This window comes from Xyrauchen texanus, chromosome 10, assembly GCF_025860055.1.
Source record: "Xyrauchen texanus isolate HMW12.3.18 chromosome 10, RBS_HiC_50CHRs, whole genome shotgun sequence".
NCBI classification, from domain to species: Eukaryota; Metazoa; Chordata; class Actinopteri; order Cypriniformes; family Catostomidae; genus Xyrauchen; species Xyrauchen texanus.
This window is the reverse complement of record NC_068285.1, coordinates 29,798,726-29,822,776: the sequence shown is the minus strand read 5'-3', so window position 1 is coordinate 29,822,776 and position 24,051 is coordinate 29,798,726. Positions and strand designations below refer to the sequence as shown.

Genomic DNA, 24,051 nt, shown 5'->3' with positions numbered 1-24,051 from the left:
CTTTTATTTATGTACACTCACAATAACAACTAAATCTTGTGCTTTTGTAAAATAAAGAAAATAAAAAGGGTGAGCTTTCAGCAGTCTCTGTGTTCACGAGCATAATTCAGAAACACGTCACAAAAATGAACTGAAACTCTGCGAATACTTATCACACAAACATGAAACATGTCTAAAGAAAACTTAAAATTTCTACTTCAAATAAAACTGTTCAAATTTAAAACAAATATTCTCCTGCAATGCGATCTGTTTGAAACAAAGCGATGTACAGTTTTTACCGGTCCATCTCATTATCAGTAATGTGATCACACCCACCAGCAGAGCGTGCCATTCATACGCTAATGTGCTGAGACGATCAACGCAAATGTACACGCCCCCGACAGTGTTCAGAGGTTTGATGTAAACACAACACAACTCAACTTTTCTGCGTGTTTGTAACGATACACATTCAAGGAATCTCCAGGATATTAAGGAAGAGTTAACATTTTCCTCAGAAGAAGAGCAGGACTCCGATGAACATTTGTATTATGAAGAGAGACTTGATCCAGCCGAGGATACAATTTCGGACGAGTAAGTCAATTAGTTTTCATTGGCTGACATGCTATTTTATATAAACATGTACATATTTTACTAGTGGGACTGTTTCCAGACTTGCCAGACAGGATTCAGAGAATTGACATTTTAAATATGTCCTAATAAGCAAGTTTTAGTTACATTTAAATGCTGTTTAGGCTAAAGCAGGTATTTAAATTGTATGCTGTATAATATAAATATGGTATGTAATATGATATGATATAAAAATAATATGAATGTTTAGAATATATTTTATCTATTTATTATATAAAATTCAGCTTTGATCACAAATTGCATTTTACAATATATTTAAATATAAAACAGTTCTTTTAAATTGTACAAAGAGTTCAGAATATCAATGTTGTTTCTGTATTTTGGATCAAATAAATGCAGTCTTGGTGAGCAGAACAGACTTCTTTTAAATGGTAGTGCTGGTCTAAAAAATACAAACCTGTACATGCATGTTGCTCACATATTATTGTAGCCCAGTTTGTGCTGAATACAGTGTTATCAGAATTTAGCCATTAATATGTTTTTAAGCAACTGAAAAAAGCACAAATGTCAAGGCATAATAATAATAATAATAACTTTATTTTGTATAGCGCTTTTAAAAGTTAATTCTCAGAGAGCTTTACATAAAGAGACATGATCACACAATACAAAATATTTCACACAAGATTACAAACCTAAAAACAACAAAAAATAAAAAATAAATAAATTTCAAGACAGAGTAAAACCATAAGATACATCTCATTAACAACCACTAATAGCACCTTTACCCAAATGCTTCCGTAAAATAATACGTTTTAAGGGATGTTTTAAACCTTTTCAAAGATGGTGCAAATCTTATTTCGGAAGGCAAGGAGTTCCATAACTTTGGGGCGACTGAAGAGAATGCCCTATCACCCATTGTTTTTTAGGCATGTCAAAACTTCTCCAGGGCCCAAAATACCCTCAGACCCCAGAGGGTTAAGAAGTTTCATTTCATCTTTACTTCATTTGGCTGATTAGACAAAACTATTTATTCACCATTACTTGCCCCAATTGAATTGCAAAAATAGAGATGGTGTATCTACAGCTCTCTCTCTCTCTCTCTCTCTCTCTCTCTCTCTCTCTCTGGGCTATCTAGCCAACAACATTTTGGAAATACCTAAATACAGGGATCACACATACATTTGTCAAACAGTTAATTTCACTGATATTTTCATGTCTTTTCCAGTTGATTGGATTGCTGGATTTTTAAAATCTAATAAAAAAAAAGACTGCATTTATGAAGAACAATTTCTATCCAATTGGATTCTTTGGTAGTGTCAGGATTAGTGGGAGGAATAGGACTCAATTGCAGACTGGAAAAGGTCAAAATAAGGTTTATTAAAAAATAAAGTCCGAACAGGTCAGTAATCACAAAATATAAAAATTCAAACCAAAATACTGGTCACAGGAAACGCAGACAGGGCAGGAGAAAAATTGTAACAGGCAAAGTAAATTCAAGTACAAGAACTAACCACAAACTCTAGAAACCAAAGGAAAAGTTCACATGAGTATTGACGAAAGGAACTGACAAACAGAAATGAGAAACTTGTCCAGAAATGAGACCGAGCACATGGTGACAAGAAATAAACCAAATCTAGTTTATTCTAGCTAGACAGGAAAACTAAAACTCAAAAACATGTGACAGGGTCCCGACACTGCATAAAAACTTGACCAGGTTGTCGGGAACCTAACAAGCAGAGCATAAGTAGAAAAGATTAGAAAAGATAAAAAGCTAATATTAGAAAACATACTGCAAATTTTACCTGTTGAGAAATACCTCTTAAGGTTTGGGGTCTGCATAAAATCCAAATTTAAAAAAATAAATAAACATTTTAGTTTGCAAACATGTTTAATGTTCTCCGTACTTTGGAGGGCCTAAATATTTGTTGATAGCAGAGACTTTGTAGGATCTTACGGGCAGGATAATTATCAATTTCCATGTTCAGAGGCCAGCAGTCACACCGAACATTCCTCAAAGTCATAAATTGAAGACTCTGCTGGTGGAGTCTAGCTGAAACCTACATCTGGCCAATAAAATGGTCAACAAACAAAGGGCAGATCTGTCTGAACACACTCTTAGAAAAACCCCCACATTTGCCACACACATTCCAAGAGATTGATAAAGAACCATCACCATGGAAACCCCATGGAAAGCTAAGCTACTCCTTTGTCCTTTGACTTAACCAATTTAACATGAACACTTAAAAATTAGACATTTTCTGTCACATGCTAAAACTCATTACCAAGACACAGAGCTAAAGCAGACTCCCTAATGAGACCCTCATGTTTGCAATAGACAACACAGTTCTAAGACTAAAACATCTCATCTTAATCCATGAACATTTCATGCTGTCACAGTACTTTCCTTACTTAACCCTCTAAAATGCACATAATCTGCCTTTTTGTACCAAAATGTACACAATGCTTAGCCTTGCTTAATAATTCTGAAAATTATGTTCCCCTTCTGTCGCTCTCTCCACGTTGTGTCAGAGAAGCAACACTAGGGGTCTCTCTTGAGCGCCGATATTCACCTCTGCACTATGAAAAAAGGCCAATGAGAGTTGGCAACCAGTATTTGCATGTCCCGCCCCCGGACATACGGGTATTTAAGCGGCGCAAATACGGGAGTTCATTCAGAAAATTTCTTCAGAGCCGATGGTCGTGTTTGCAGACTGCTGCGTTTTACACACCGAGTTCCTGCTATCCTCTGCTGCATGCTGTTGGATTCTACGGCGCACAACAGCGGCTTTCTCCTGTTTGCACGGCTGTGCACTTCCTGCCCCTGAGCGCATCGACATTTGCAGATAAGAAAGATCTCTCACGAGTTCTTTCATTCATAAAAGAGTGATTTTATTTAAAAGAGTAATTTCCTCTAAAAGATCAAAAAACACAGCGGCGTTGAACGTCCTTTTAAGGACGCGTCTTTATAAAGATGCCTTTCCGCCCCTGTGTTGTTCCTGGATGCGGTAGAGTACTCTCCACTTCCGACGGCCACAGGTGTTGTCTCGTGTGTCTGGGCAGTGATCACACTGAGGCTGCGTTTGTGGATGGTTCATGTTCTCATTGCGAGAACATGACCATGACAACGTTGCGGTCGCGGCTTGCTTACAACCGTAAGCAAGCCACTCCAGCCGCCCCCCGCGTCGCTCCTTCTTCCCAGGGATTGAGGACGATGCGGCTGGCGATGGAGGCAATTCGGGGATGGCAGCGGGTGCAGCTCCACCGGGTACGCCCCCTCGGACCACCCGCGCCCCGGCACGCTCATTGACTCCCGTCCCCGCTCGAGGTGGCGGCGAATCGCCTCACAGACAGTCTGCCTACCCTCTTGCGATGGAAGCAGATGAGTTCGTCGCGACATCGGCGGGCGTGGGCTCTGATGCTGAGGGCTCCTCTGGGCTGCCGCCTTCGGGCTTGCTCGCCCAGGAGGAGGCCGATGCACAGATGTCCGATATGCTTTCCCGGGCAGCCAACAGCGTGGGCCTGGATTGGAACCCTCCATCCTCCCCACAGCCATCACGGCTGGACGATTGGTTCTTGGGCGTGGGGCGCCGCTCACAGCCTCGCCCCCCCCCCGGTTCCTTTCTTCCCGGAGGTGCATGATGAGCTGACGTCTTCGTGAAGAGCACCCCTCTCCACTCGTCGCACCACCACCTGCTCATCGACCCTCGCCACCCTCGACGGCGGAGCGCGCCACGGGTACACGGAGATCCCCCAGGTGGATAGAGCTGTTGCGCTCCACTTATGTCCCGGAAGCACTACCACCTGGCGGGGCCGCCCTGTACTCCCTTCCCGGTCCTGTAGAGCAAAATCCTCGCTCACCGCGAAGGCCTACAGCGCTACCGGACGAGCCGCTTCCGCCCTGCATGCCATGGCTCTCCTGCAGGTCCACCAAGCCAAGGCACTTCGCAACATGCACGGGGGTGGCCCTGATCCCGACACGCTGCAGGAACTGCGCTCAGCGACCGACCTCGCCCTGAGAGCGACGAAGGTCACAGCGCAGGCACTTGGGCAGGCGATGGCCACTCTGGTGGTCCAGGAACGTCAGCAATGGCTGGACTTGGTTGAGATGCGTGAAGCTGACAAGACTCGCTTCCTCAACGCCCCTGTCTCCCAGTTCGGCCTCTTCGGCGACACCATTGAGGACTTTGCCCAGCAGTTCTCCCTGGTGAAGAAGCAGACGGAGGCCATTTCGCACATCATACCGCGCCGCAAGCTTGCCGACACGGCCCAGGTCCCACCAGCTCACCGAGGGCGTCCTCCCGCTGCCAGAAGACCTTCTGCTCCGCCCCAACCTGGGCCCAGCTCTCAGCCCCGGCGTCGAGCAAACCGCGGGAAGTGTACGCCCCCTGCCTCACGGACGCCTTCGAGGACACGGAAGGCTCCCAAGCGTCCTTGAGACAGCGGACCCAGAGGACGAGAAGTTAGCTCCGGAGGTGGTAAGACCACTCCGTCCCCTGGTGGAGGACCGGGAGGAGAATCTTTTGTTTTTTCATTTGCCGCACCCCCTGACGGGGGGCTGCGGTACCCAAATTCTCAATAAAAGAGCTATTTCCTTTACCTCTGGGTCACATGGCCCGCAAATGCCGTTCTCACGGCACTTTGCTTTCAGGCCTCAACAGTCTCGGCGCCCAGGATGCGGTACTTCCGCCCTCAGCCCCACGACTGTTCCCCGGCCGGCCGGTTCAGACGAGTCCAGAGGACGCCAGCATCAGACCTCCTCCTCAGTCACGAACCCGCCCCCTTCCGGGTGCGCGGAACAAGATAAGTGCTTTGAGTTTATTCTCAGCACCAGAACCTCGGGACGCCACACCGCCTCCCAACGCCGCATTACCTGTTCCGCACCGCTGCGAAGCCCCGCCGGGTACGTCAAAATAACTTGTCCCCTTGGTGCCCCTAGCACGGAGCATAGAGGCATGGCTTTCACTGCCCAGCTCATCACGGTGGCTGCACCGGACCATCCGACTCAGTTACGCAATTCAGTTTGCCAGGTTTCCGCCCCCCTTCGTGGGCGTTCGTTCCTCCGCAGTGAACGTGCCCACTCCCTGCGCGAGGAAATCGCCTCCCTTCTAATCAAGGACGCGATAGAGCCTGTCCCTCCGACCGAAACGAAGAAGGGTTTCTACAGCCCTTACTTCGTTGTACCCAAGAAAGGCGGCGGCATACGACCGATCTTGGACCTTTCAATCAGAGTTTTCAATCGGACCTTGTCCAAACTCCCGTTCAAAATGCTTACCCAGAAACAAATTCTATCTGGCGTCCGGCATCTAGATTGGTTCACAGCGGTAGACCTGAAGGACGCGTACTTCCACGTCTCAATTCGCCCTCGACATCGACCCTTTCTACGGTTCGCATTCGACGGCCAGGCGTATCAGTACAAGGTCCTCCCCTTCGGCCTGTCTCTGTCCCCTGGCGTCTTCACGAAGGTCGCAGAGGCGGCTCTTGCCCCGCTACGAGGCGGGCATACGCATACTCAATTACCTCGACGATTGGCTCATTTTGGCCTCCTCGCAGGAATTACTATGCGCACACAGAGACCAGGTGCTCGAGCACCTTGGCCGTTTAGGGTTTCAGGTCAACTGGGAAAAGAGCAAGCTCACCCCGGTCCAGAGCATCTCTTTTCTCGGTTTGGAGTTAGACTCAGTCTCAATGACAGCATGTCTCTCCAACGAGCGTGCTCAGTCAGTGCTGGAATGCCTCGCTTCTTTCGAACCAGGCACCATGGTCCCTTTGAAACGTTTCCAACGGCTCCTGGGGCATATGGCATACTCCGCGGTGGCTGCACCACTGGGGTTGATGCATATGAGACCACTTCAGCATTGGCTCCAGACTCGAGTCCCGAGACGAGCATGGCGCCATGGCACGCACGCGCGTGGAAGTTACCCCCGCCTGCCGCCGAACCTTCAAACCCTGGACAGACCTCTGCTTTCTATGGGCAGGAGTACCCTTGCAGCAGGTGTCTCGTTGCGTTCTGGTTACAACCGACGCCTCCATATTGGGTTGGGGCGCCGTGTGCAACGGGCGCGCAGCCGCAGGCCGGTGGAACCGAGGCCCGCTGCGCTGGCACGTCAACTGCCTAGAGCTGCTGGCCGTTTTTCTTGCCCTGAAGAAATTTCTTCTGTTGATTCGTGGCAAGCATGTCCTAGTCAGGACAGACAGCACCATGGTGGTGGCCTGCATAAACCGCCAAGGCGGAGTACGCTCCTGCCACATGTCACAGCTCGCCCGTCGTCTCCTCCTTTGGAGTCAGCAGCGACTGGAGTCACTGCGCGTCACTCACATCCCCGGCAACCTCAATGTGATAGCAGACGCGCTGTCAAGGCAAAACTTGCCCGGCGGAGAGTGGAGGCTCCACCCCCAATCGGTCCAGCTGATTTGGGACAGGTTCGGCAAGGCCAAGGTAGACCTGTTTGCCTCCCAGGAAACCTCCCACTGTCCGCTCTGGTATGCCCTCACAGAGGCTCCCCTTGGGACAGATGCTCTGGCGCACAGCTGGCCCGCGGGGCTGCGCAAGAACGCTTCACAGACAAAGGCTCATCAATCACCTTCAGAAGAAGGGACAAAAATTACCATGTGTCCCTTTGGAAGACATTTCAAGACACCTTTGGAGTGTGGCCGATCTTAACAGTATAAAGCCTCCTCACCTCCGACAAACCCTCTCTTCAGCTCTCTTCCCCTTCAGCTCTCTTCATCCTCTGCGCTCTTGCCCTCATGGCTCTTAGCCCTTGCTCTGGTGTCCCTCTGTCTCCACACAATGTAGAGTTCAAGAATCTTGGAACACAAAGTTCCGAAAAGAGTTCCCTCTCTGCTCTACAACTCACATGTGATGGGGATTTGTGAGTCCCCCACGCAGAAGGCCTCGCTTCAAAGCCCCACCTCATCATCCCAGCAACAAACTCTCCACGATCTTAACAGAGGTCCAAAACACTGACGGAACAACCAGAACTTTATATTGACACAACCAAAGGACCAAAGCAAAGCAAGGAAATGCAAAGACACACAAGTACATCTTAAGACTTTTGCTGAAAGTGCTTGAGTCTCTTTAAAATAATTTGAGGAATCTGATTGCAAATCGAGTTGACTGAAAGACGTATTGAATGATTACAAAGGCATCATCTATAGACTCCATAAAGTTCCATTTCTCTGTTGAGATCATTTCATTCACCTTCTGATATAATTTACTCACCAACCTGTTTGTCATGTTTGTCTATCTGTTTAGATTAGCAATAACGTCTTGGTTGTATTTAGAAATGAATTGACTGTTGTATACTTAAAAAAATCCTTACATATTATGGTGAAGGTATGAGGACACTTTAATCAATACCATGTACATTTATACTACCATAATTGCACTACATATAATGGTGGAGAATGCGGGTGAAAATCTAAATGAGATGTTTTGTCTTTTTATACACACATTCTTTTCTTTGAATCCAAAAACAGAACAGAGAATCTAGTCTAAATTGATGCAGCTGTGACGTATATATTGTGCACCAGCTTGTTTTCATGACAACGAACAAGTAACAGCTCGTATTTGCCTCCCCTTTTGTGATTGAAAGGCTTAACACAGCGTCCAGTGCTCACGAAAAGAGTACAGGAATAGAATATAACTATCTAATGAAACAAACCCAGTTCAAGTAAAATCTCTACGAAAGGAGCTTAAAATTTCCCCCTGCCAGGACGAGAATTCTCCTTGCAGTGTGGTAAGGAAAAGAAACAAGCAATGTTCCTCTACCTTTTTTTAAAAAGCCTTATTTTATAGCTAGTTTAATGACATTCTGATATTCCAGTGCATTCAACTGGTCTATCTTATCTGTCTGTGGTTTAATCATTGAAGTAGATGTTCACATTTTGTGCCTGCTCGCTGAGCGAATTTTAAAATAACTTGTGTAATGTGCATCATTGTCCGAGTATAATTTGAATGGGACATTACATGTTTGATCACATTAGAGATTTGCAGTAAATCTGTGTACCGTCAGTGGATAGACCCTGTTGTGTAACCAGAAACTGACACAAAATCCGCTCTGATCAAATTACATTGTTTAAACAGCCGCAGTGAACCTGCAGCTTAAATATAGATTAAATAAGTGAGTTGTCTGTAAATCGCATTGCTTGAGAATTGCTCTTTAAAATAACTAGAGTGATAAATACCACAATGCAAATTGCTATGGGTGCTGTTTTATTTGTGCATTAAGATTCGCCTTGAATGCATTGAAATCAAATGTTGGGCTACTAGCTGAACGTGACGCTGTTATTTGTGCACTGTTTGATACGTGCCGTCGTTTCAAAGCTTGCATAAAACTTTGTTTACATTTAACAAATTGGAACTGGTGTTGGTTGCTATGATGACAGAAGTTCACAAGAAATCTTAGCGAGACTCTTCCAGGGCAACTCACCATGCATGCACAGCCTTCTGATGCCACATTGTCAACAAAGTTTAAGATCTTGCATTGAAAGCCTATACTAAACCATAGCATCAAAAGCTAGCGGTTAGCATCCTGTAGCTTGTTACAGTAAAATACATCTTGTTTGAACAAACGTGAAGTGATTTAACCCTTTAACTTCTATCAGGAAGACTTGCAGACTTGAGGGAGATTTAAGATGACATTTATTTGATGAATATAAAACAGAAAAGTAATGTCTCTCTTTGGCGTAGGCCCCATATCCTGCCGGAGATAGGAGGTAGGGGCGAGGAGCCTACGCTCAGGAAGGGACTCAACTGGTGGTGGTGGGGTGGTGGAGGTTGCCGTGTAAGCACACTGAAATAGCAATGTGATAGATTGTGAGCAGACTTATAAAGCAACGGCTTACATGTGATTGGCTCGGAATTACCCAGCTAATGGTGTGATGATGTACAGCTGCTAGTCTTCCCGCTAGAACTACGCTGTGCTTACATTTCCCAAAGGTTAAACACATTATTGTCTCAATCTCTTATGCACTTTATTCAATTTGTCTCCCTCTACATTTATATCATCACATGAATTGATGTCTATCATTGAAGTTGAGTTTAATTTAAGCTGAGTTTGGACAGCCAATTAAAATATTTTCTTCATGTTTCCTTTATTACCTTTTAAAACTATTACTTTTATCTATTTCTTATCAAAGCTTAAATGCTTTAGATAATAAAAGGTCTCAAGCAGTGTAAGTTTACAGAAAAAACTTACAGCTGCCTCTCATTCTTATAAACATCTACCACCCATCAGTTCCAGCTTATTTTAATTAATTATTGGCTATTGCATTTTATTAAACTTTTCCCTACTGTGCATTGGGCATTGAGGTGATCTGTCTCACGTGGAGGGCCCCTACCAAAGCAGTATCAACTCAATCTACAGACCCAGAGTATAAGTCTCTATCCACTTCCACATTTTGGAGTTTTAAATGTACATAATCCCTCAAATAAAATATTATGTTACACAATCACAATCATACCACCTTGCATACCAAGCCTCAATCAGAATCCCTGATATCGCTATCAAGCATAACAACAGAACATTTATTGGTGGATTTTGTTCATTTACTTTCCATTTCTTTTTAAATTCTCTGTCTCCCTCTGACTTTTCTCTCCTTAATGTTTACAGTCTAGAGACCAAGCCTGTTGAACCACTGATGATTCTGGGTAAAATATTTGTCATCAATAAGAATCATCATGAAATGTCAAATCATTAACCAAATGTTGTGTGTTCTCCCTAGTTTACTCTCACGCAACTTCTCTCTTTGTGTTTATCACTGCAATCCAAATTCCGGCATCCAAACACAACCACGTCCAGAAATAAATTTCAGAGAGAAGTGCCAGGTAACTGTTAGTTCCCCCGAGCGTGCCTTTGCTGCATCTGTGGTAAGCAGATCAACTGTACCACCTAAAACAGGTGTATGGTGTCAATCCAGCCAGATTGAAAATATATTAATTACACTTCACTAGTTTCTCACATTCAATGAAAACAACACTTAACTGTCACTACCCTTTATTTGTCTCTCCACACACTGAAACAACACCTAGCTGTAACACTACACCTAGGCCCTTAACCCTGTGCAGATCTGTGTGAGCTCTCACCCTAGTCTTCCACTACAGTTTGCCAACATGTGACTGAAGACTGACCCCACAGATCACTGGAAAGACTTGGAGGCGGGGCTGAGTGTCAAGCTGGAAAAAAATAATCAGCAGCACCTTGGCCCACAACCTCATAAGCCAGATGAAACTGAGCGACAAGAATGCCACCCACCTTACTTAGGAAGTACATGAACTAAAGATGCAGTCAACAAAGACCCAAAAGGTGCTAAAACATGCCATGTGCTACATAGTCCAGCTAGAAGCTGAAGCCCAAGATTGAAGCAAGGGGTCCAAACAACTGGAACAAATGTCAATGAGAGAAATCGACCGGCTCCAGGAAGTCCTGACAGCTGCCAAGCACAGTGAGCAGCACACTAAAGCAGCCAAAGAGGACCTGGGACACAGAAGTGCAACTGGAAAAGCCAGGTTTGATATGAAAGACATGAACTCTAGAAACAAGGCCTTGGAAGGCCATATGGAAATGTCCAGAACTGAAGTTGAAACCCTAACTCAACATCTTGACCTCACCAAAGATGAGCTTGACATGGCCAGAGATGGACTGAAAAACCAACACGAGTTAAGGCGAGAGTCTAGAATAGACCGACATCCCATAGCAGCACCCCTGTTCAACAAAGCGGCATCCTCCAAACAAAAGCTGCCATATGATAAAAGAAACAACGGCCCACCGCACAAAAGCCCACTGGCTCTCATCCAAGAACCCCTCTCCAAAAAAAGTGAAAGGGGGAACATCCCAACGAACCCTGAAGCAGCACCTGGAATGGATATTAAAGACCTCAAGAAGTTGGCAAGGAACATTGACAAGTTCATGCTGAATGAATGAAAGGTCAAGATGGATTGCTTACCTACGTGACATAGATTTCTACCTGAATATGAGGATACAGGATGGCTAATAGAGACACTTTCAACCTACTATGGATAACATCCAGTCCTGAGTTGGTTGAGGAAGTTTTCTTGACAGACAGACAGACCACACAAAGTCTGATTATCAATGTCTAAGAGAGGCCCTGATGAAAGTATTTTCAGACACAGAGTCTTAGCAAGAACTGTTTACTGCCCTGAACACCAAACAGGGTCAGAAAGAAACCATACAAGATTACTACCATCGACTATGGCAAGCCTACTTCAAGTCCCGGAACAAACCTGAGATGGAAGAAGAAATCAAATTCAAAACCATCTTTCTCCGAAACGTATTGACAGAAAACTCAACTCATTAGCCTTAACCTCAACCACATGCTAATTCACAACATGACATAAACTCAGTCATACAGCAGCTCATAACAAGTCATATAAAAATATCAATAACTGTATGAAAGACTTCCATGAACTGTGGCTTCATCTGCACCCACAGTTACATCCAGATTGACACTAAGCGTCAATTTTCGAATGGGTCCACCAATACCAAATCAACAGACAAGAGCTCTGAAATCCCAGAAATGGGGGAGCTTGAAACAGACTGACACAGTTTTAAATAATCTTAAACACAGATATAACAGTCTGACATAGTTCAAACTTTTCTTACAATACACCACTAATGTAGTATATTTTTATCAAGTTAATCAGGAGTAATCAATGAAAACATTGTTGATTTGTACCACAGTTATGTCTGACGGGCAAACATGCAGTTTACTGTGTGTAAAGACCTGTGGACTGATGGAATTTGTGCTAAACATATGTGTGACTATTTGACGGTGTGTGCAAAAACATAAATAGCATTACTTGGGGGGGCTCTCATGACTGGTGGGAGAATTGATCTCTTCCAAAGGTGGTTCTTTTACTTCTTAATATGGTCAAGACCAGAGTCAATGAAGAGCATGATAGATAATGCATGTAAGCCACACCTTGTTTGAGGAGGTGTATTTAAGTGAAACCAAACCCAGAGATGCTTCAGTTGTTGTTGGTACTGTGGTTTCACCGTAGGCAACTCGGCTTTATTGTGTGATAATAAAGTCTATTCTTCTGAAATCAAAACCCCAAAGATGCTGAGTGATTTTTCACAAAATTGGCATGAAAGACTACAACAATTGGCGCCCGAACAGGGACAGAAGAGAGCAGAGTCGTTACATCGCGGGCTGGCTGGGAAAGCAAACACAAACACGGTGGCCACCATTAATAGGTAAGCATATTTTGCTTATAAGCGTTTGTGTTACTTGCCAGTTTGCCTGTGGTGGTAAGAACGCTCAGAAAGCTCTTCTAAACCAAAAAGGACAAAAAGAATAAAGGGTTTTGATTCCAGAAGACATAATTGCATGCAATGATCTGTTTTTATTTACTGGTAAGGGTGTAGGTGCAATAGCAGTAAATAATGGCGGATAAAGTTTAAGAAGTAATAATAGTATAATTAAGGATAAGCTACAGGATAATGATTAGAGGACTGCATAGGCAAAGAAATATTTATTTATTTACTTTGCGGATACCATTCTGTAGGAAATTTATAGTAGCCTACGAAGCTACAGGATAATAATTAGAGGACTGCATAGGCAAAGAAATATTTATTTATTTACTTTATGGATACCGCTCTGTAGGAAATTTATAGTAGCCTACTGAAGCTACAGGATAATAATTAGAGGACTGCATAGGCAAAGAAATATTTATTTATTTACTTTGCGGATACCGCTCTGTAGGAAATTTATAGTAGCCTACGAAGCTACAGGATAATAATTAGAGGACTGCATAGGCAAAGAAATATTTATTTATTTACTTTGCGGATACTGCTCTGTAGGAATTAATTAATAAATATAAATAAGCAAAGAAAATAGGACTAATAATTGCGCAATTTAGTTTTTTGCAGCTCGGTGTTTATAAAGGCCTTGTGTCTGTAATAAGTGTAAAATGTATGTGCGTGTAAGAATAATTGTGGTTCAAGAGTGTTCAGACTGAGCGTTATACGAGAGAGTATGACTGAATAAAAATATAAGTCCGGTAGAGGAATCGGAATGTGTGATAGTCGTTGACCATAAAAGGAACACTGTGTGGATGTAATATGAGCCCAATAAATAAATAAGAGACAAAGCGAATGGAGTAAAGTTGTTCAATAATGAAAGTGTGTCATTTATATGTTGAATGAATGTTGGAAATGAAAGCTGTCTCATAAAACTGTGGAAGGAAATTTCCGTTGATAACATATAGAAAACTAAAAATGTTCCAAAATATCAGCCTGTGCTGCATAAATGGTAAGGTGTATATATGAAATTTACAGCAGGGAAAATATATTTGGGCTATTTTCAACCTTCCATCAATATATGGAGGCAGAAGAGAGCTGATAATTACAGGCAGAGAGGGCACCTAATAAATATTCTACATATTGCAAAGTGGAAATAAAACCAATGTTAAAGATATATAGATAGAAAGATACATTTAATAGAGTATAAACAAACAACAAGAAAATGAATAAAAACAGTGAGATAATATAGATGTAAACGAAATTAGAAAAAAAGAAATCAAAAAGTTAACTCACAACTGGCTGGAAAACATTTAGTCTTGGCTGTTCTTAGTCTAGCAGCTGTTGATTGGAATGGGCTAGAGCATAACTCCTAAACTAGACTGTAGCATAGAAATGTATTTGACTTCATACAGAGAATCTATATATTCAAGAGATATTGTTGGGTGTGTGAACAAGATAGAGAAACTTAGCTTTGCTGCATAGACAGAAAGTTAACTCTTAGCTTCTGAGGTTTTTTTTAGACTAGCAGCTGAAAAATATGCCAGACCTCTGAACTAGTCAGTCACAGAAGACAAGTGAACTTCATATAGAGAATTTGTGAACTCAAAAGAGATATCTGTGCTTAAAGTTTAACCTTTAAAGCACAGGGACAAGTAACAATAAAAAAAAAATTGAAATTGAAATAAAAATTAAACAACTGTAAAGTAATTAAAATCAGTTTGAAAAATCAAAAAACAGCTAGGAGAAAAATAAAATAATAAATAATAAGAATTAGAATTAAAGCTTTGGGTCCAGTGTATTACATTAAACTGAAGTCAACTAAGAAATTGGAATTTAAACAAAGGTTGTATATAAGATAAGTGTTGTTATATTACATAAGGTAAAACTCCAGGGGAAAGAGTAAAATCTAGAAGTCCACTGTGTAAAATCTCAAAGAAAGTAGAAAGCGAAATAAATAAATAATAAAGTGACTTGAATGAACTTTGTGTATTAAAAAGTAAAGGTGAAAGAAATTGGGAAAATTGTTTCAAAATATTGCCGTTGAAGATTAGTGTATAAGGAAATACATTTATAAAACAAGAGATTCGTTTATTCTCTAAGTGTATTGATTTATCTAAATTAAGGGTGCTAAAATAATTTCTAATTTTTATATGCCAAGTAAAAATGAAGAAAGAACCAGTGGAGAAATAAAAACTAAGATCTAGATGAAGACTGATCCTAAAGGTAAATTGACAAACATATAGGAAATGTATTCAAAATGGGGTATAATAATTCATATATTAGAAGATAAGGAAAATGATTTAGAAAGACATTTAGATTAAACGGTAACAAAATAAATAAATAAAAAGATAAGAGTAAAAACTAAGAACAGGAAAAATAAAAAGAATAAAGTAAGAAATATGTCCAGAAAGTTTAAAATTCACTGAGAAGGTGAATTTTCCTTCGACAGGTTCCTTTTTAAAAATACCTCCCTATGTGACCCCAAAGGTCAGCTCCCAAAGGTCAGCTCCAAATACTTTAGATAGAATGTGGATGGTACTTCTCGTAGTGAGACCGGTAGTTATCAAAGCCACAGAAAATGGGAAAGGGAAATTAAAAAGAAAGATTTTGAAATTGGAATATGACAAGTAAATCTTAAATGTGAAAATGTCACATTCATGTGTCTGTTTTATGTTCTGTCTAGTCCAATACGAGAGAATAACATTTTTAACAATATTAAATTACACTATAATGTCTTGATATATACATTTACCCAGGATTATATGTTTTATTTTTGATGTGTTTAAATATGTCTGGAGAACAATGCATATGTTTGTGCAACTTTATTGGTGTAAACTTGATCAACCAACAAAAATAAGACAGATAGTGTTTATTATTTTTGCTAGAAAATGTCTGACTGGAGTGATTAATGAGACCTGATAATGAACAGAGAGGTTAAACACGGTGTCTCTCATAATGTCTCTAGTCAAACACAGGGGGCCCCAGAATTTAGAAAAAAGAGATAGCAGATTCTTTTAAGATTAGACATTTTTCTTTTATTTTATTTTTTATATATTCAGTGTAGGCATTGGTTGATCATGGGTACACTGAAAGTTGTCACTGAGACTAGAATTAAAGAAAATAAATTTAAGAATAATTTAAATCATTGAATGTTCTCTACGTTTCAAATTTACTCAGAGAAGTTCTTTCTTGGGTTTGTTCTATGACCAGTCATGACAGATAGAATTGAAATAAGTCCCAATATGTGGTGTATTTGATTGAAAAAATATTGATAATGCTAAGGAAAAACTGGAAATTGGTATGGGTGAAACTCATAGAAAAACATTAAGATTAAATTGAATATCATAAAGAAACTTGATGTTCATGTGTCTATTCTGTGTGAAATTAATGCTAACTATGTTTTACTCTCTCTGTTGTCAGTATTGTATAAGTCATTTCAATAACTCATTCTGGAACCAGTCTCTCACCATTGCATATTGCTGAGCCAGATGATTTATTGAAGAAGCTTATGTTACAGGAGACAGTCCGGAGAAAATAAAAAAGACTGAGAAATACAGTATGTGTGCGGTTATATGATTGGCCCTCCTACTATCATGAATGCTGGTAATCATTACTAAATTTATATTTTAATTGTGGATTCAAATTTCTCTTGATAAGTTGATTTCAGTCATATATGACTAATTGGATGTTTGATTCTCCAAATGCCGTCCATGGGTGCAATATCCATGTCTAAATTGTTCTGAGGGTCTACATTTAAATCCAGCATCTAATTGCTAATTTGTTGGCAAAATAAGAGTTACATATTGGATTGTTTACTCCCCTAAATTTTCCAAAAGACTACCCTCACTTTAAAGAAAAAGATTAATCAATACTACAAGGTGTTAATTAAGTGTCTATTTCTAGTAAGCTAGTTTTATTTTGAGTTAAATCCATGAAAATACAATTTTAGAGGTATACAGTTTATGCACAGTAACATCTGTCTCTGTTATTTAACTGAATAATTGATCATAAAATGCTGATAAGTATAAGACGATAATAACTGAAAAACCATATTATTAAAGGATGATAACATTAGGATATAAAAAATGAGACTTGTAAGAAATTCAAAGGACATAATGTATTTTACTGATCAATTATTGCAAAACACAAGATATTTATCTGAACTTCCATTGTGCCACTTTACTATTTTATTTTGTTTAAAATCTTTAATTTATTTTCTGTTAATTTAAAAAGGTAATTTATGTTTGTTTATTTGACATAATGAAAATTCCTTCTCCTGAGAAAGAGTAAGAAAAGAGAGAAAGTAATCATAAGAGAGTTTAAAATGAAAACTCAAATTTCTCAATGGTCTGAATACTAATGCGCATTAATTTTATTGCGCGAGGAGGGAAGGGATAAGAGAAAAAGATTAATCAATACTACAAGGTGTTAATTAAGTGTCTATTTCTAGTAAGCTAGTTTTATTTTGAGTTAAATCCATGAAAATACAATTTTAGAGGTATACAGTTTATGCACAGTAACATCTGTCTCTGTTATTTAACTGAATAATTGATCATAAAATGCTGATAAGTATAAGACGATAATAACTGAAAAACCATATTATTAAAGGATGATAACATTAGGATATAAAAAATGAGACTTGTAAGAAATTCAAAGGACATAATGTATTTTACTGATCAATTATTGCAAAACACAAGATATTTATCTGAACTTCCATTGTGCCACTTTACTATTTTATTTTGTTTAAAATCTTTAATTTATTTTCTGTTAATTTAAAAAGGTAATTTATGTTTGTTTATTTGACATAATGAAAATTCCTTCTCCTGAGAAAGAGTAAGAAAAGAGAGAAAGTAATCATAAGAGAGTTTAAAATGAAAACTCAAATTTCTCAATGGTCTGAATACTAATGCGCATTAATTTTATTGCGCGAGGAGGGAAGGGATAAGAGAAGTAGAAAATCTAGAAGTTTTCTTGAAGATGGTTTACAATGGCAAAGGTTGAAAGCAGATAATATAATAAAATATATTTGATTATATCATTTTATTAAATTACATTTATCACTATTCTCACTGTTGAAGAATTACAAATGTGTTATTGTGATTTTCTAAGAAAGAAAAAAGGAATAGCTGTAACAACAGTGTAGGAGTGCAATCTCTCCCTCAAATTCTTTCCCTCTCGCTCTCAGTTTAAGTTTTTAAGTGGGCTAAAACCATATCACTAAATTGTTTTATTTTCTTTTGATTTTGTTTTCTTTTATATGGAAAATGATGTGATTTGACAATAATGTTAGGTACAGTAATATGAAGGAAAGGTTCAAACAGCTTTCCTCATCATGATTAAAGATTTGTTATTTTCAGAGGGCAATTTGAAGTGAAGTGCTCATACTAAAGATAAGAGATTTGGTTGATTGTACATCTGGAAGAATAAATGTAGGTTCTAAAACTACTTAGAAATTATTAAATTAAAGTGATGATTTAAATTAAGCATCTTAGAAGCTTGACAGAGATTACCCTGTATTTTGATTTGTTCTGATGATTAGTCTTCACCAAGAGACAAAGTCTTTTATGACCTTAGCTAAATGAGAAAATATAACAACTTAAATGGAAATTAGTGAACTGTAAATGAGTTCAATTGTTGCATTTTACTTTTCATTTGGACAGTTTCAATAGATTGTTGAACTTTGAATAATTCTTTGTGAATTTAACCATGTTTTGGACTGTCTCAATGTTTGAGCAGTTGTAGATGGCTCCATTGGCTGTGATGGTTCTCAGGTGATGCTCCCTGAAGCAAGGGAAAATATCTGTTTGCTGATACCAGATTATTAAAGATTGGATAATAAGACTGAGCGGTACCGAGACCAGAGACAAGAGATAATGACCCAATGATGGGTAAAATTCTCCAGTGGCAAGAGGTGACGACCCAATGACGGGTAAAGACTCTCCAATTGCAAAATAAGAGCTGCCTAAGACAGGGCGCCACCGCCCTGGAAACATGCCCAAGAAGGGTGAACTGGGTTTAAGGAAGTGGATGGATGCTATTAGGAAAGAAGCATCAAAAGGGAGGTCTAGAAGAAACCTGCCAGAAGTTTTGAGTTCCACTCAACCCGACTGTGTCTTAATAACCGCTTTTATAAAATATTTTATCACAGTGATGAATAACAAGCATTCTATCACTGTGTTATCAGGGGATCACACCCTGTGTAGAAGATCAATTATAGATGGATTTTGGAGGTAAAGCTTTGAGAACCGTTGCATACAAAGAAGTGCCGAAATTATTAAAGAAGTATTAAGCAAACCTGGGATTGTTTGCATGATGAAGAATTACGATTGGAAAATTATTTTTGTTTATGCTGTTATTGAACTCATGTACATTTTAATAATAATGAAGAATGGAAAAGAATATATGGTGGTGACTAAAAATTAACATGACCTGACTGCCAAAAGAAATGGGGTGAACAATTAACTAAAATTAATATAATGTCTGGATAATAACATTGTGGAAGGAATAAGATTCTGTTGTGTGTGATCATTGGTAAAATAATTTTCAGATGACTTTGATTAATGTGAATGGCCCAAGGCAATGGCAACTACCCTGAATGGACAGAAAGACCAACTTGGGAGGAAATTGATTCCTTCAATGAATATATAAGAAGATATGAAGAACCATGCCCTGGGTGTAAGTGCTGGTTAACCTCTCCCCAAAGGGTGATCCTCTACGATGCGCAAAGCATCTGGGTTGAAGACATCTACACTACAAGCAAGAACTCTTAAAATTAGGATGAATATTTTGTTTAATGCAATCTACAAACTGTGACAACCAAAAACAAGACCAAACCAGGAGCACGTACATGCTTAAATATGTTAATTTTTGACTATAGAAAGTCACAGAGGAGGGAATATGTAGTATATTTTTATCAAGTTAATCAGGAGTAATCAATGAAAACTGTTGATTTGTACCACAGTTATGTCTGATGGGCAAACATGCAGTTTACTGTGTGTAAAGACCTGTGGACTGATGGAATTTGTGCTCAACATAGTATGTGTGACTATTTGACAGTGTGTGCAAAAACATAAATAGCATTACTTGGGGGGGGCTCTCATGACTGGTGGGAGAATTGATCTCTTCCAAAGGTGGTTCTTTTACTTCTTAATATGGTCAAGACCAGAGTCAATGAAGAGCATGATAGATAATGCATGTAAGCCACACCTTGTTTGAGGAGGTGTATTTAAGTGAAACCAAACCCAGAGATGCTTCAGTTGTTGTTGGTACTGTGGTTTCACCGTAGGCAACTCGGCTTTATTGTGTGATAATAAAGTCTATTCTTCTGAAATCAAAACCCCAAAGATGCTGAGTGATTTTTCACAAAATTGGCATGAAAGACTACAACAATAACACATCCAAACATTATAGGAAAATATCAAACTGTTTTCCTCATAGATAAAGCACCCAACATAACTTTAAGGTACCTGAAAACTCTAGCTACCCTACACTAAGTCCATACAAGTACACACTAACATTTAACACTGGTTATGTTAACTTACCACAAATTATGATAGGAAACACTCAGATTCCTCTTCAATAGGCAAAATGCTAAAGCTAATCCAATTGGTCAGAAAGAAAGTCAATGGCCCTGTATCAGGATTGACTCCTTATGTTTTTTGTTCATGAGCCACAATGAATTCATAGAGCATTCATAATTTCCCTCCAACTTATTTGTTTGGACAGAATGGACAACTTGCACAACTGCTTCGGCTCAGGTATTTCCGGTTACAGTGTTCAGCGCACCTATATGCAGAGATTGTTTGTTTCTTCTTGTTGACAAGGAGGCCTTTTACCCCACACCTAGGGTAGAAGGCCCTTAGGGGGTTTAAATTGATATAGTGTAGATGCCAAGGCAATAGTTATAGGGCACAATTTGACAACTTCCATCATTTCCAGGATATTTGTTAGTAACATATAATTGCAACATTTTAACAATGATTAAATATTAGATAAAATGACCTCAAAATCAAATTTTAGACTTTACACACAATGATCTCATGGTTCAGGAGTATTTTGCAGTTTATGTTGACAAACAGGTGTTTAGGAAAGTGCTGTGGTAGTTTTTAATGCTATTTAGTGTTTTGGGAGAACATCAAATCAAAGGAGCCTTTTACCCCACTGAGCATGTAGCCGTGCTCTACCCTAATTTTTAGGGCTGCGAGTTCATTAAAACAATAAATCATGTTTCTGGTGTTAATAAGACTGATCTCAAATGTATAATTTGCTCAAATGTATAAAATATATGTATACATTTTGTTTCCTTTTCAAATGTAGCTACACTCAGATTTGAATAATATATTAAACATACAGTATATATCCTGAAGCAGTCTGGCCATCTCATTAAAGTGTGTTCCATTAATTTACGATATTTCACACCTGTTGAGCTTCAATGATAAATTCCACCATACAACAATTGCAAATGACTTAACTATGGCTAAATGTCCCAGATGAGTTGATTTATAAATAAATTATCAATTTGCTTTGACCAGGCGTTAAAAATCACTTGTAAAAAAATGTCATTAATACATTTACTGTGCTACATACATGTATATTTAACAGCACTAAATATTTAATCAATTTCAAAATGTTACTACTTATTATCTTTGGCAGCTCTTCCACATGCATTTACAGTTCAACAAATAGTGATATACTTATTAATGAAACAATAACACAAAATAGAGATTAAAAAATAAATGTAATAAAAAGGGGGCAATGCATTTAGCAGGTCTCTCTTTCCTCCCTCACACATGGAACATTGCAGTGATAGAAGCATGTAGATGTTTCATTCAAACAGCGATGGTGCTGACACCCTTTGCTGGTCTCTTTCATCCTCCAGTTATTTGTGGTTTAAGCTTATCTCTGGTTAAATATCCACTACAGTCCTCCGTGTGAGGAGAATCTGTGCAATGCACTTGGAGTATACACCAGCCATTGCTTTCTCAGATCGGATTTGGCTGAAATAAGCTTCGAAAACTTTTAATCCACTGGATTTTGAAGAAGCTACACAGTAATGTTCAAAATATTTATTCTCCTGTCTCTAAAAATGTCCATACTTTAAAATCTTCTTCAAAGCACTCATTTTAAGTGAAGTTTCATGAACTAGGCAACTACTGCTGATTACAACACCCATAACCGGAAACTAGGGAGCTGCTTTATTTCAAAAGCGGAAGTATGCATGAGGCTCGATGCAAATAGTCCATTGTCAATTTCATTTAAATAGCTAATTACATGCAGTTACAAATCAAAGTCACACCATGGATAGAGACAGAAGTTGACATATGTAACTTATATTTTAAGCTTTTGGTCTTTTAGTGGAATATTTATTTATGTATTTATCCATATCTTTTATTTTGAAGTTTTTTTTTAATTTTTTTTATACAAGCTGTATGCATGTTTCCCCTTCCTTATATTTTCAGGTGTCTTCTGTCTTGTTATTAGTTCATTAGTCTTGTTAAATCAATTGGTTTTATGAATATGTCTTGTTTTGTGATTGTCTTGTTTTCTTATTAGTATTTCTTATACAAACCCATAACAAAATGCTGGGCTGCTCCGACAAACAGAATTATGTTTTGATAGTGCTACAGAGCTTGCACTGTGTTTGCATTGCTTTAGTCAACCTAAGAAGGGTTTACTTGCATATAAATGTCTATACACTTTAAACTTGTAAAGGAGATATTATTTTAACGTAGAAAAAAACCTATAATTCATCACCTTTAAATATTCAGTATGCATCGCCAAATGCTAAATGATGTCAAACTGTAGCTAGCTGTGATGGTAAAGGCTTTAACAGCTGTTGGGCTCTCTCCACACAGGGAGAGTTTTTGGCTCGGCACCAAACCAGCTGCAGCGAAATAAAAAGTTCATTGTCAGGTACATTTCATACAGCCCTGGTTCTGCCTCAGTATCACAGATAACCTGATGTCTTTTCTGGCTGCTATTGTGTCAGAATGAAAACAGAATGTCATTAGGTCTGTTAAGTGCAAAAACTGCAATGTTCCATCTTCATCCGTACACCACTCTCCAGTAATGTCAGTCAGGCACAACTGTCTGGACGAAAAAGTGGATCGGGGGCACACAAAAACCAAGGAGCATTGATAGAGCCGCTCCACCCCATTCGATCTCACTTCATCTCTTGATTCCCTTCTCTCCCAACTGAGTCAAGGTGATGAGGGGAGAGATTTGTAAAGCCATTTATTTGAAACTAGATAAAGAAAATCTGGCAAGTGAGTCAGGAAATGGCCTTGAACTAGCCTCCAAAGTCATGACACATTGAGACACTTTTGTCACCCCCATGGTATCGACTCAATGTAATTCCTGTTCTGTTTCTTGTCCTATTTCCATTCTCTTCCATTCTCCATTCAATAGAAATTTCAAGGTTTCATATTTTCCAAGTGTGTAGATATCTGGATATTGCACTCATATCGTTTCTCAAAAATCTATGTATCCTCTTCCCTGCACCCTACAGTTATAAGACATTCCATGACATGGCGTTTCCAGATATTGCAAGCTGGAAGTGATGTTTAAGACTCATCTGAATGTTTCATGTTTTTCAGAGTATTTACCTTGGAAGGGTCGGAGGCTGTGATGATCCAAGTGCAGTTAGCATTGTTGTCATATTGTACTGGGAAGTTTGGGGAAGTGATAATGCCATTAGGTCCACGGAGTTGACCCCCACACATAGGAGCTGAAAGAGAAGAGATAAATTGGAACAAGTAATGTTACTGTATACTATAAATAGAGGCACACTGTTTACACTTTTCAGGGGGACTCAACCTGGTAATGGCTTACTTATAGTTGTCTATGCATTTTAAGCTTGAATAGGAGAAATTCATTTTACATAAAAATAAAAAAAAAATCACTTTTAAAAAATGCACACTTTACCTTTAAATAAGAACTTCTTCAACTTATTATAATCATAATTTATTGTGTCTAATGATAACCAGATCAATCATATAAAGCACAGAAAGGCCAAAAATGAAAAAAGATAAAGGACCACTTCAGCACTAGAGTATGTCACCATAGCATAATCAACAGAGCCCTTAACAGTATATATATATATATATATGTATATATATACATAAAGACAGTAATTGTTCTGTAATGACAGTACAGTTTAATATCACAGCAATCCAGACTCTGAGGGGTAAACCAGAAAAGGAAAAGCAATGGGACTGCA

The 24,051-nt window shown here is 39.3% G+C and overlaps 1 protein-coding gene across 1 annotated transcript in view; it reads right to left on the bottom strand.

The window, feature by feature from the left end:
• LOC127650708 (CUB and sushi domain-containing protein 2-like) overlaps window positions 1–24,051 on the bottom strand; it is a 467,844-nt gene that overhangs the window by 187,490 nt on the left and 256,303 nt on the right. Inside the window, exon 12 of the mRNA XM_052136305.1 lies at window positions 23,438–23,559. Coding sequence (XP_051992265.1) covers window positions 23,438–23,559 — 122 coding nt within the window. The remainder of the gene's footprint in view (window positions 1–23,437; window positions 23,560–24,051) is intronic.